The sequence below is a fragment of the Melanotaenia boesemani genome, chromosome 22, assembly GCF_017639745.1.
Source record: "Melanotaenia boesemani isolate fMelBoe1 chromosome 22, fMelBoe1.pri, whole genome shotgun sequence".
Taxonomy (NCBI): Eukaryota; Metazoa; Chordata; class Actinopteri; order Atheriniformes; family Melanotaeniidae; genus Melanotaenia; species Melanotaenia boesemani.
The window spans coordinates 27708609-27722777 of NC_055703.1; the positions used below are offsets into that span (position 1 = coordinate 27708609).

General features: G+C 40.2%; 2 protein-coding genes across 7 annotated transcripts in view; one reads left to right on the top strand and one right to left on the bottom strand.

Moving 5' to 3' along the window:
- The window catches only part of LOC121634100 (gastrula zinc finger protein XlCGF57.1-like), a 540387-nt gene that overhangs the window by 440694 nt on the left and 85524 nt on the right, over nucleotides 1–14169 (top strand). The window lies entirely within an intron of this gene.
- The window catches only part of myo6a (myosin VIa), a 124745-nt gene that overhangs the window by 49341 nt on the left and 61235 nt on the right, over nucleotides 1–14169 (bottom strand). For all 6 annotated transcript variants that reach the window (XM_041976523.1, XM_041976522.1, XM_041976521.1 and 3 more), the window contains 3 exons: nucleotides 6095–6252; nucleotides 5869–5960; nucleotides 3629–3701 (listed from right to left, as the gene is read on the bottom strand). In XM_041976523.1, coding sequence (XP_041832457.1) covers nucleotides 3629–3701; nucleotides 5869–5960; nucleotides 6095–6252 — 323 coding nt within the window. The remainder of the gene's footprint in view (nucleotides 1–3628; nucleotides 3702–5868; nucleotides 5961–6094; nucleotides 6253–14169) is intronic.

Sequence of the window (14169 nt, forward strand, 5' to 3'; positions counted from 1 at the left end):
CACTTTCATTAAGTTTAAGGTATTCCAACCAAACTGGAGGATAAGTGTAAAAATCCCAGAAAAAAATCTTTTCCTGGAAAAATAAACTAATTAATTCAATTACACGAAATAATAGTTCCAGAAGTAAATTATAATGTTGTAGTAGTTTCCTTCTTTTTATTTTTTAATTATTAAATAAAAAAAATGTAAAAATATAAAATTAAATTGAATAACACCAAATCAAAATGAAATCTACACTAAACTAAAAACTAAACCTAAACTAAAATAAACCTAAACTAGGCAAATATATCCTAAACTGCACATCTAAATAAAATTAAATTAAATAAAAAAAAAAAAGAAATAATTAAATAAAATAAAATTCCCGGTTTCTTTTTTTGTATGTTTTACTAGAACTTTCCTGCTGCTGTACTTTATTTGTGGAGGCTTCCAACACCAGATTAGTTTCCCTCCTTTAGTCCGAATTATGTTCGGAAATCTCCTGAATAGCATCTGATTCTGCACAGGTCAATATGTCTGAGTCCAGCTCGTCCTACACTTCCTGGATTCAGCATGTCAGGGTTTCATCCTCTCAGACATCATGGCTCACACCAATAATAAAACTCTGTAGGAGCAGAAAATATTTAAATATTTTCCATCGAAAATAAAAAGAAACGTATTTCCTGAATTAAAAGAAGTGCATCATGGTTTCCATCCAGTTCTAACAGGTTCTTTCCTGGTACATGTAGCATGCTGCGAATAATCTACACATTTAATTTTCTGCCACATTAAGATGGATTTTCATGCTTGGTGGTTTAATGTGAACCAAGAGAAGCTGTTTCTGTTCCAACAGCCAGCAGGTAAAAAAACTAAAAGCTCTCATTGTAAACTGTCTGTGTTCTGGAGTGAAACATCTAATATTGATGCTACTTCACAGAGCAAAAAGCATAATTAACCTCCTTCACCTGTAATTGCCTCCCATCCATCTCTCTCTGCCTGCTTATGGAGTAATGAAGACACATTTTAGTCAGTACACCAGTTCGCATGCTCAAGGCCTTCACCGCGCTGCCTTTTCACTGTGTGTGTCCATGAGATGCTGCCGAGGCGTAGAGGTCAACCTGCAGAGAGGCAGCTCTTGTAAAAGACCAGGCTGCAGAGCCAGCGGCGCATTACAGCCAATAATGAACAGCAAGCTGCCGCCCGTGGCTCGTAAGGAGTCAAAGCTGCAGCCGACTCCAGCTTCAACGCCAAGACCGTGAATGTCAAAGTACAAACGTGACAAGGTGTAAAGAAGAGCAGCCCTAAAATCCTCAGGAAGAGCCTGGAGGAGTCACCATGTGACACATCTGCTTCTCTACATGTTGCATCAGTGATGCAACTGATCGGACCTTTAAAGCTGCTCATCAGGACAGGAAATGTTCAAGTCGTGTTCCACTTCTAGAGCACGAAGCCACAAATAAAGCAGCCTGTAAACATCATGTCCTTCTACCGGCATGTCCACAGTCCAAGGACCCTGTTAAAGTCCACAGCAAAGAAAGAAAAGCAAAGTTTGTTCCAAACAAGCAAGACTGAGAGCTAAAGCAACCACATCAGACAGAAAATCAAGATCCACCTCCTTATCATCAGCGGCCATGTGGGCCAGCGCTGGCTGGAGGGGGTGCTGCTTGGAGAATAGCAACCATGTTCAGCCCTGACTGAATCATTTTCCTCACACTCTTGAAAATAAACGATGAACTGTCACGTAAATTTACATTCTGATCTTTACCATAAACAGTTATCTCCATATTAATGCAGTGATTCATGTTATGCTGAGGCGGAGCTTCATCTGAGACTCGTACCAGGCAGTTTAGGCTACATTCTGCTTCCAGCTGCAGTCTTATTGAGGTGATGGTCAGTTTAGACCACCTCAAACTATTTTTGTGCATGCGCTGACCACACGCTCAGCTCTAGCAGGGATTGGCTGAGAGGGGTGTGGGCTGAGACCTCGGGTAGAGTAAAAACTCTCCTACAGGAAGAATGAATGAAAAGCGCTCCTGCAGACTCTAGTGGTCTGCTGAACCGGTTTTTCCTACTGCAGCAAAATAAATGATAGAAGCAACAAACTGGAGCTTTATGGATTTATTTCTCAATGGTTTTATGAAGAATTTCCACAACAGAACAAATACAGTAAAAATAAATAACTCGTCCCCTGGAGCAGAGTTATTATTCACAGACACACATTTATTTGTTCATACTGTCATCATAAAAGGTCCGTCCAAGCCCTCAGGTGCAGCCAAAGAAAGCGAAGAAGAGCAGAGGAAGAAAAGAAGACTCCGTTGTAGAATTTTTCTAACATTAAAAACACTTAAAAAAACTTTTAATGTGCACCAGTTGGAGGCTGGCTAAGCTTCAACATCATGCTGCTGTAGGTAATAACTGGCCAGCCTGTTATTTTAGTCTTAACTAGAAGCCATCAGACAGAACAGACCTCCGCCAAGCCAAAATCACATATCACGTATCTCCCAAAGTAAAAATTCCTGCAGAAAATTCCTGATCCAGGCGGTGATCTGAATCAGCCTGAAAATCTAAACATTCCTCATTTCATTTCTGAGATTTCCTGAAAATTTCATCAAATCTGTCCATAACTTTTTGCTACCAGGCAGACAGACGAACACACGACCTCCACCGTGTCAGAGGTAAAAACCACAGCTGTTTATGTTGTTTAACCCGTTGGTAGCACATGTTCTGTGTGTGGGACATGACATTTTCACAAATAAACATGGATTTTACTGAGCGTCCCTTCCAGCTACCTACACGTGTTATACAAGATGCTCGAGATGTGAAGGATGTAAACTTTCCAGGCTACAATCAGGACGTAGATTCAGTAAACACTCATCTCACCAGACACACAAGCAGTTTATCTTTCAAGCCAAACTACTCCAGTAGCAGATGATCAGCTGGGGATCAGCTGGGGTACAGTTGCTTATCCATAAAAACCCATTTTGGGGTTTTAAGGGATTAACACATTAAGTAACGGGAAGATCTACCCTACATCTGTCCAGATTGGAAGGAATTCCTGGACCAAGTTTTGTTAAACAGCAGCCGTCTGGATGAACACACATTAGGAAACCTACTGGTTGTTATTGAGAAACTTCTCCAGTGTGACGGGAGTTTACTCAGCATAGTTCAGCAGACTAAAATTAACCGGGGATGTTTTTCCTCAGGGTCGGTGAGGACCAAGAGACCAGATTATATGGAAGACATTTTTACTGAATGTTACAATTAAACTTGGTTCTTATGTGTTTTAAGTGGAATGTGAGTACAAGCAAATCCAGACACATTCTGGGTTTAATCTCTATCAAATATTCCCATCAGGGACACATGATGAAAGAAAGATGAAAGATAATTCAGCAAAGACTTTGGTTTTATGTCATCTAATTCTTATTTTGTTATTTATGTCATGTAAAGTTTTACAGTGTGTGCTGAACCGTTTCAGGTCTTTGTTGTGCTGCATGGTTCTGATTTCTGACATTCGCAGGTACAAGCTGCTGCATCAGGAGTAAAAACCTGTTTGTATCTGTTGTTTAAATCGTGTGTTCTGCAGGTTAAATAGTCGTAAACAAGAAAACACTGAAAAAGACGATCATGCGTGCAGAGCGATGAGCCTTCATACCTATGCAGTCCTGATTGTCGACGTAGTGGACTTCGTTGACCCCGAGCCCCTCCCTCTGGTACAACTCTTGTTCCTGTAAAGCAATCGAGACATTTCTAATGAGAAGCCATAAAGATTTTCATGGCAGATCCAGAATGTGCCTAATGAGGACCACTGTGTCCCCTGAAGGGTATTCAGACTCTCTAACAAGAGCTACTTATCCAGGTTTTCTGCAATTACACGTTAATCCAAAATGAGAATGTAAAAGGTTGTGACCTTCATGCTGGATGCTGTTAACTGATGTTTGGCTACCAGGATGTCTGAATCTGTGGCGTAAAATGACGTGTTGAAAGTTCGAAACGGAAGATATTTTTATCAAATCATTAAAGAAATGTCAAACATTTTTTAAATATGCTCTTTTCTGAGATTTAGCTTCAGTTTAATGAAGAGGGCTGAAGTCTGAGATTCATCCACATCCCAGAGAAACACCAGAAACTAATAAACCAGCTGCACACACTTCACTCGAGGACTCCGCTTTCCTGCAGTTCATCATACACTGACCTGCAGTTAGACCAACAGCATCAGTCACCACCACGACTGTTTGCGGGCTGAGGAAGCAGCCCTCAAACATCCATCATAAACATCCCTCAGTAGCAGTAGTTAGGAGTGATCGTACCGTTTGAAGACTCCTACTCAGCTGCTGGCGCTGAGTTTAATGAGTGAGGAGTCATGGGAACAAAGCAGCCAATCAGGAGCTGCTTTCAGTCTGCAAGAACTTTTATTTCTCTTAGAGCTACTGGAGGAAGTCCCACTTTTTTGTGTCTAAAGCCAAAACATCCACTTTACTTCATCAGGGAAAGTGCATTGTTGTAGTAGTTTTAATTTACAGCATATATACGGGCGTGTTTCCCTCTTTAATGAAGAGTGTAGTTTGATTTGAGATTCTTATTTTCACGCTCAGATATCATCTTGTATTCTCTCAAAACTCTGCTCTCACACTGAAAAGTCTCATCATTCTCTCAAATATATCGTCTTCCTTCAAAACTCTGCTCAAGTTTAGGGTTGCAGGTTCAAATCTCCTTCGCTCCAGCTTGGTCTCGTTCCCTCACACTCAGGCACATCCTCTGCTCTCAGATCTTCTGCTCTTGGATATTTTTTATCTCAATTACTCACCACTACGAGCAGTACACTCAACCAGCTCCATATGTGTGCTGATTTACCGTAGTATTATAAAAGCAGAATATCTATGTCTCAGTTTATGATTTCTTTAGCTTTATACTTGGATGTTTGTATAAATACTGTTAGTTTTAAAATGGAAACTTTTACTGTGAGTTAGCAAGTCACTGTTTTATTTCAGAAAAAAAATAAAGCTTAATATAAACATAATCCTTACTGCTGGTTTGGGTTGTCCTATGAGTTTACTGATGATCCCAGTTAAGTGCTGATTTACAGAATGCACTGTGTCAAGTAAAACAAGCGCACCCTGAAGAAGGCGGGGACGATTTGCTCGGTCAGCATTTGTCTGGAATTCTATTGGCTGGAGGACGTTTGACAGACAGCAACCCAAGAGAGAGGAAAAATATCCAAGAGCAGAAGTTCTGAGAGCAGAGGATGTTTCTGAGTGTTCCTGAGGGAACGAGACCAAGCTGGAGCGCTGGAGAGACAGCAATATGATATTTGAGCATGAAAACCAGAAATCTTGCTCTCAAATCGAAGAATTACACTCTTGATTAAAGAGGGAAATACTCATCCATATAAAGCAGGAATTCCGACATTCCCAACCTTCCGCCACCTGCTGCTGAATCCAGGGAAGTCAAATGTGTTTTCATAACCAATCACTGTCTTATTTGGTCATATTGGCCCATCAGCGCAACTCGCATGCAGAACAAAACACGCCAGCGTTTCACCTCTTTTGCTGCTTTGCTTTCGTATGGAAGCACGTTCCCGCCACAGATTAATAATATTGATAATTATGAGATAAAGTCATAATTTTATCTCAATACCTTAATCTAATAATTATAAATAGAAAGAATCACAATGTGATAATAAAATGGGAAAAACCTGTTTTTGAATAAAAGTAATTCAAGCTCTTGTTTTCACCTTCTAACTGCAGGACATGTACAATTGAAACAAGGTGATTATAATGAGAGGAAAACAATGTGTAAACCTTGTGTCATCTCCAGATGTTTCCTTAAATTTAACAAAGGAAACAGGATGCAGACCTTTCAGAGTGAAACCTGCAGTATGAAAGCAGCTCTCACCTCTTTGAGGATGCGCTCATTGAAGAACTGCTGCAGCTTCTCGTTACAGTAGTTGATGCAGAATTGCTCAAAGCTGTTGTGCTCAAAGTACTCTGAAAACCAGAAGAGGAAACAGGCTGTTAAACCTGAGTATCAAAAGCATGTACAACATGAGTGAATGCACGGATGCTCAGATTTCTGAGTCTGTTTGATGTTGTGAAATATTTGTTTTCTGTATCATACAGACCAAAGCCGGCGATGTCCAGGACCCCGATGAAGTTGGTGGAGGAGTCGAAGGGGAAGCACTGGTTGACCCTGGTCACCACGTGGTCAAACAGGCGGCTGTACACGGCCTTCGCCAGAGCGTCCCGAGCGTTGTTGGCCTGCTCCACTTTGAGTGGCACCCTGGTAAAGACACAAAAACACAACGGCTCAAAATCATCCTATAAAGCATCCTAAAAATTCAGTTATAAGGTCCAGTGTGTAAGAATTACTGCCACCTAGTGGTAAAGATGGCGAAGCACCGTTGTAAATGGACAGTGGCCATCAATGGCCAAAATTCTTCCAAACATAAAGGTGTTTTCATGTGTGAGTGCATCCAGTAGCCTCAGGTGCAGCGATAACTGCACTACAGGTAACTACTTCAACATTATGTACACGTGTGCTGTCTTCTTCTATGGTGCTTTTAGGTGTTACTTATTCCAAACAGTGCTCTAGCTCCTACCAGACAAAGCCATTACTGCAGTTTTAAAGCTAGTTTTAAACACACTGAGCTAATATAATGACCATTTTCTAAGCAGAGGATAAAACGCGTCTCCTCTTCCCTCTGTGCAGATACTTACTGGCAGCCATAAAGAGAAGCTGGATGTGAGGCAGCAGCAACAGTCTGGCAGTGACCTCTGGGAGGCTTTTGTAGCTACTTTACTCTGGTTGCAGGTATGAGATTCAACAGCAGGCAACAGAAGGCTGGCAGGAGCTGGACAACATGCACCAGACTGATCTACTGCAGGGCTGAAGTTTATAGACAATTCACCTCTGGACTTCAGCGTGATGCTGCTCAAGGACACAATGAGGAATAACTCCTGAAGAGTGGCACTCAGAGGCACCCAAAGCCACAAATAACGACTTCCTAATGCCACCTCCCTCCATCCTGCTTGCTCGACCTCTCACGGTGACAAACTATCGCCCTGCACATACCTCTCTAAGCCAGATATCATGGAGAATAATAAGGTCTGATCCCTGCAGGTGCTGCAGTTGCATTTTTCTAACACGTTATGCTGCAATAGGACAACCTGCCGTGCAGAGGGCAGGCCTCCTGAAGCTGCAATCTGGAATCCATTTCAGCACATGCACTCTATTTGCATTCTTATCAGATTGTAGCATGTACTGTAGCGGCAAAAACGGCGATTTTAGATTCTTATGCATCTGGAATAAGTGTTGGATTTATTCTGCAAGATGAGGCAAAAAGAATCACCTTCCTTCGGAAGAAAAAGGAGTCCTGATCTTAACTGTCCTGAGATGTTTGGAACAATATTGCTTAGATTTTACCTTTTTCTCATTACTTAATGAACATGCATTTATCCCTTTATTTTCATTTTATTTAACCTTTATTTAACCTGGAAAATCTTGTTGCGATTGAGTATCTTTTTCCAAGGAAGTCGTGGGAGAGATGGGCAGCAGCAAATACAGGAAAATAACACAGTTAAAACACAAATATGAGACAAAAAGAGATTACATTTATAAACAGATGAACATGTGCATGCAGTGGTTTCCCTGCAGACGGTGCAGAATGAACAAAAAACCCTTACAACCAAATCTGTATGGCCGTGAGACAAAGCCACAAAAGGAAAAAGTATGATTCAGCACTTCTTTGAGCAACTAAGGAACCCAGGTAGGTAGGCAGTAGACCGAATGATGCCTTATGTATGAAAATATACCAATGACTTCTCCTTCGTGTGGCCAGAGCAAGATGTCCCAGCAAGAGTATAAATCCCAGTGGTGTATCCACATCTTTTAGTTCATAATAAACCTCAGGGAAGCCTGGTAAACAGGAACAATCGTTCTAAGATGAGGAACAGAAGCATTCATATCTAGAAAATCTTCGTAATCCAACACAGTGAGAAAGTCGCAGCTTCTGTCTGAGGTAAGGAGGCTGTTCTGAGCACATTCATTTTTTCAGCCTGATCCACAGATGCACAGATGTCAAGTAGCGAGGTGGGAAGAAAAATCCCGATGTCCAGACCAGAGTCCAGACCAGAGTCCAGGTCAGAGTCCAGACCAGGGTCCAGGCCAAAGTCCAGACCAGAGACCAGACCAGGGTGCAGACTAAACATGGAGAAGCAGCATTTAGCTGTTATGCTTCAAACAAGTGGAACAAACTGCCAGTGGAGATTAAACTTTCCCCAAATGTAGACATTTTTAAATCCAGGTTAAAAACATTTCTGTTCTCATGCACCTATGCATGAAATCTGCATGTTAGCTTTTAACTTGTCTTGCTTTTAATCATTTTAATGTAATCTATGATTTTATTGTGATTTTGCTATTTGTTGCTGCCTTTTACTACTTTTTAATGCTTTCTTTGCACCGCCTTAATGCTTTTAATGTTTTATGTAAAGCACTTTGAATTGTCTTGCACCTGAAATGTGCTGTATAAATAAACTTGCCTTGTCTTTAATGAGGGGAGATAGATCCATCCAGGGCATAGATGGCACTGAATTTCCTCCATTTTAATGAAAGAATCCAGCTGTACCCTTTCTATGACTTTTTCTTTCTGGCAACGCATGAAAAATCCAGCATCACTAATTTAGGTGTGAAAATAGACCTGAGCCTAAAGCTGGACTCATAACAACGCGGTGGGAACGTCCTGCTTCGTTAAATTATGGCGGCTTCAAAAATCAAGCCCCTCCTGTCGGGACGCCACCTAGAGGCAAGGCAAGGCAGTTTATTTGTATAGCACATTTCATGTACAGGACAATTCAAAGTGCTTTACATAAAACAAAGACGTTACAGATATTTAGAAATAGTAAAAGGCATCAACACATAATCACAATAAAATAATAAATTACATTAAAATGATTAAAAGCAAGATAAGTTAAAAAAGTTACCGTACAGATTTCATGCATAGACATGAGAAAAGAAATGTTTTTAACCTGGATTTAAAAATGTCTACATTTGGGGAAAGTTTAATCTCCACTGGCAGTTTGTTCCATTTGTTAGCAGCATAACAGCTAAATGCTGCTTCTCCATGTTTAGTCTGGACTCTGGTCTGGACTCTGGTCTGGACTAGTTGACCAGAGTCTTTGGATCTAAGAGCTCTGCTAGGTTTATATTCTCTGAACATATCACAGATGTATTCTGGGCCTAAACCATTCTGGGATTTGTAAACAATCAGAAGGGTTTTAAAATCTATTCTGTGACTGACTGGAAGCCAGTGTAAAGATGTTAAAACTGGTGTGATGTGTTCAGATCTCTTAGTCCTGGTTAAAACTCTAGCAGCAGCATTTTGGATGAGCTGCAGATGTTTAATGCTCTTTTTAGGAAGTCCTGTTAAAAGACCATTACAGTAATCCAGCCTACTGGAGATGAATGCATGGATGAGTTTCTCTTGGTCTTTCTGGGAGACTAAACTTTTAATTCTGTTGATGTTTCTGAGCTGGTAAAAAGCTTCTTAGTGAAGCTTTGATGTGGATGCTGAAAGTCAGATCTGAGTCTATCAACACTCCCAGGTTACGAACTTGGTTGGTGATTTTAAGAGCCCGAGTCTCCAGGTGTTTGCCAATGCTGACCCTCTTCTCTTTGCTACCAAACAGAATAATCTCAGTTTTGTCTTCATTTAATTGTAGAAAATTCTCCTTCATCCAGGTGTTTATTTGCTCCAGACACTGACACATTAAGTCTATTGGACTGCAGTCATCTGGTGACAGAGACACATAAAGTTGTGTATCATCTGCATAACTTTGATAATTAATACTATAGTTCTGTAATATTTGACCCAAAGGGAGCAGATACAAGTTGAACAGAAGAGGTCCAAGGACTGACCCCTGGGGGACTCCACAAGTCATGACCACTCGCTCGGATTCATAGCTGCCGATCGTAAGAAAATAACTCCGGCCTTCTAAATAGGACCTGAACCAGTTAAGGACCGCTCCAGAAAGTCCAACCCAGTTTTCCAGCCTGAAAACAGGATTCTGTGATCTACAGTATCAAATGCAGCACTGAGATCCATCAGAACCAGGACTGATACTAGACCAGAATCAGGACTGATACTAGACCAGAACCAGGACTGATACTAGACCAGAACCAGGACTGATACTTGACCAGAATCAGTATTCAACCTAATGTCATTTAACACTTTGACCAGAGCTGTTTTAGGGCTGTGATGAGGTCGGAAGCCGGACTGAAATTTATCAAGATTTCCACTTTCATTTAAAAAGTCATGAAGCTGGTGAAATACAACTTTCTCAATAATCTTGGAAATAAAAGAGGTTAGAGACGGTCTATAGTTGTTCGTTATAGAGGCGTCTAGAGTCCTTTTCTTTAGGAGTGGCTTAATAGCAGCTATCTTTAGTGACTTGGGAAAAATGCCTGATGCCAGTGAGCTGTTAACTATCAGTAGGAGATCACTTTCTACTGAGGTAAAAACTGTTTTTAAAAAGTCGGATGGGATCATGTCCAGAGTGCATGTTGTTGATTTCAAATGCCAAACTGTTTCTTGTAGGACTTTTAAATTCACCATTTTAAATTGCGACATGACATCAGAATTATTTCCGGGTTTTAGACACAGACTAGTTTTCTTGTTTGACTGTGTGGAATTAATATTTTGCCTAATTGTTTTAATTTTCTGGCTAAAAAAGTTTGCAAATTGGTTTTATTTCTCAGTGGAAAGGAGATGGTTATTCCTGCTTTTATTACCTCATGTCTGGGTTATTGAAACTGTTTTTATTGAAATTGCCACTGGCTTCCTGTTTATCTACCAATCCATTTAAAGATTCTTTTATTTGGTTTTAAACCTCTTAAAGGTCTTTCCCCTTTTTATTTGTCTGAGCTGCTTCATCCTTACATGCCATCACGCGCTGACCAGATGCTTTTAACTGTCCTGAATACATTTTATAAATCCAGAGCAAAGGCAGCCTTTTCAGTTTTAGCTCCCAAGATGAGGAATGAGCTCCCGCTGCAGATTACACAGGCTCCTTCTCTAAAAACTCATTTAAAAACACACTTTTAGCCAGTGTGAGTTGTCATTTCTGTCTTAATCTTTTACCATTAGTATGTACTTGTGTTATTTTAAATTTCTTATAGCTCCTATGTGGTCATTTATAGCTGTTTCATTCTATTTTATCTTTATCTGCACTTTAATCTCCATTGTTCTCCTTTTTGGCCGTTTTTATGCTTTTGCTCTTTTACATCTGTTGTACAGCATTAACTGGTCAGCTGTTATGCTTCTTTTTAAATATTTTTACCAACATTACCATTTTATTTCTTTAGAAATAAAATGGTAATGTTGGTAAATTTTCCCATGAAGATGCTCTGAGATTTTAGTGATGAGAGGCTTGACATGAACCTAGTGTTGGATTATTAACATTCAACATGTCTGAAACATTTTAAAATGTTTGAAGTACAGAAGTGTGTTTCTAGCTACAAATCTTACTAACTTCATTGTGCATTGTGTGCATCTCTGCTTCCAACCAAAAGAAAAGCTTTGCATTGGTTTTGAGGTACATGGCTGAGATCAGGTCGGGGGAGGAGGACCACGACGCCGGCTGGAGAGGCTTTTAACAACCTTCCTTGCTGAATCAGAGCCAGATCAACTTTTGTTTTAAGTGTCACATGATGCACAATGAAGGTTCATCAGAGCATGAAAAGTCCTTTATGTTGCGACCTGCTGCCATCTCTGCAGCCTGACCTTCATGATGAACACAAAAACACGATCAGACAAAAACCACCTTCCTTCAGTGCTCAATGGTCAAAGTCTGTCATGGACAAGACCACAAAGAGGCTTCAGATAGATCCGGCTCAGCATGATTTTTGTGTTTTACACACATTTTGATGTTATGCAAATAGTCCACAGTTCAGCACTGAAAGGGAAAAGAAAATGAACAAAAGTATTTTGACAGTTTAACTAAGATAAAACCCACAGAGCGGCTCTAAACTCTGACTCATTGCTCATCAACACTCCCACAGCTCCTGACCTTCACCCCTGGCCTCTCTGCACAACCTGCTCTGTTTAATTCATGCTGACGACTGCTCTGAGGTTCTCACACTGCTCCGAGGTCCTCTCATTTAAAACCCAGAGGTCTAAATGCCACGCCAGCACACTGTCAGAGCACTAATCATACAAATAACCTAATGTGTATTCCCCATGAGCCTCGGCAGAGAAAATGTTTCTTCCCTCCTCTCTCTGTGTAATTACTGATGTTGCCTTGTGGAAAAATTTTACTCTCTGAAGACGTTGGTGTGCTCAGTCCTTAAAGATACCACATGGGAAAAAATGCATGTAAAATTGAACTTTTAAATATTAAAGAAAAGTTGGAATGTGTAGGGGAGAGATACTTCAACTTTACATAATTATACCGAGTTCTGCTGGGTCTCATTACACAGCATTAAACCAGCAGATTTATTCACACACATTTCTGTTCTGGACTCGCACATGAGGACATTCTGACTCACAGAACTTTAAAAAATGACTGAAAACACTTTCCAGAGAATACAAACGTAGAGGCAGTACCCGACCTGTTCACCCTTAAACCTCCATTAGATCCCTTGAGCTCCATCTCTTCTACCATCAGCAGTGTTTCAGGAGCGGTGGTGTGTAGCTCTGTGGGGTAAATGTGATGGATCTTTTACCCTTTAGATGATCTACAGAAGTTTTCCAGCATTTCTATCCCGTCCAGGTTGTTTACAATCCAGCCACTAAATGTAGTTTTATTCAGAGACTCTATCTGGTAAATCCACAATGATCCATGATAACAGCATTATTTACCACATTTCATCATAAAAACATCACCATCACTACTATGTTGCTAAGAGACCTCTATTTAGACCTGGACATGATGATGAAGCCACTTCCTGTCAGACTTTCCACCAATCAGAGAGCTTAGATTGATGGTAACGTCCAATCAGGAGCAGCCAAAGATCAACCAGTGAGCAGAAATAGTTGGAAATAGTTTCTGTTGTGTGTTTGTTTCAATAACAATATTTTTTCTCCTGAAAGCCAAGACTTGAGAGAACGATGAGATGAGAAAAGGTTTGGTCACTGTTGATCTGTGTGTTATTTCTACAAAGTTCTGTTAGTAATAAATTCTGCTTTCTTCTTCTGGTCGACCTTTATGCTGCTAAATCTATTCATACATTCATTTTACATCATTTTACCTCCCAGTCTGACAGCTGAGAAACATCCTGTTGACCGGGATTAAAAGCTTCAGCTTCTACATGCAGTTATATATATATATATATATATATATATATATATATATATATATATATATATATATATATATATATATATATACACACACACACATATACACACACACATATATAAATCTATAACATCTCCTTATATGACACTATACCCGACATGTGAAGAGAAAAACCGGGTTCCTCCTGGTACGACGGAAGCCTTTTACCAGAATTAATCATATCTGAACCAGAACAGGTCTCTAAATAATGTCAAATCACCTACATTTCCTCAGTTTCCTTTTCACAAACAACTGACTCACATCTTTTGAAAAGCATGAAAATTACCGACATGTAAAAAAAAAAAGATCTGCATGAATGTGTTGACATGTACACGAGAACCCGGTTTTGAGTCGCATGGTGTTTGGCGATCACATTTATGAAGAAAGACCAGGTTAGCAGCGTCCTGTTTCCACAGTCCTCCTCGGTTGGGTTATTCTCACAGCAGAAGCAGAATGAAGATCATTAATTAACTGCATTGTTGGAAATATTTGCTAAAATAACTTGTGTATTGTAATACTTCATATTCAAACTCAGGTTTGATTTAGTTCATCTGTGTCACAAAACACAAAAAGAACGCTGCTGTGTTCGTCTCTCCTGAATGCAGGTGGATTTTATCTGTAAATAAGGAATTTAAGAGGAATGAGGTGGTAAATAAACATAATGTAGTACTAAGGAGGTCATCTCGGACGTTGTTCTTCCAGGATGACTCTCAACAATATGAATCTCTTCTCAGGAAGTGTGTTTTCATGCAGCTCAGCAATCATTAGCGGTTCAGCTGGTGTCAGGTCAAGGTTTAAGTCGACCACAAACAGCTTTAACTCCCCCCGGTGTGATGGTGAAAGAGCGTTGGTAGAAAACTAGAGA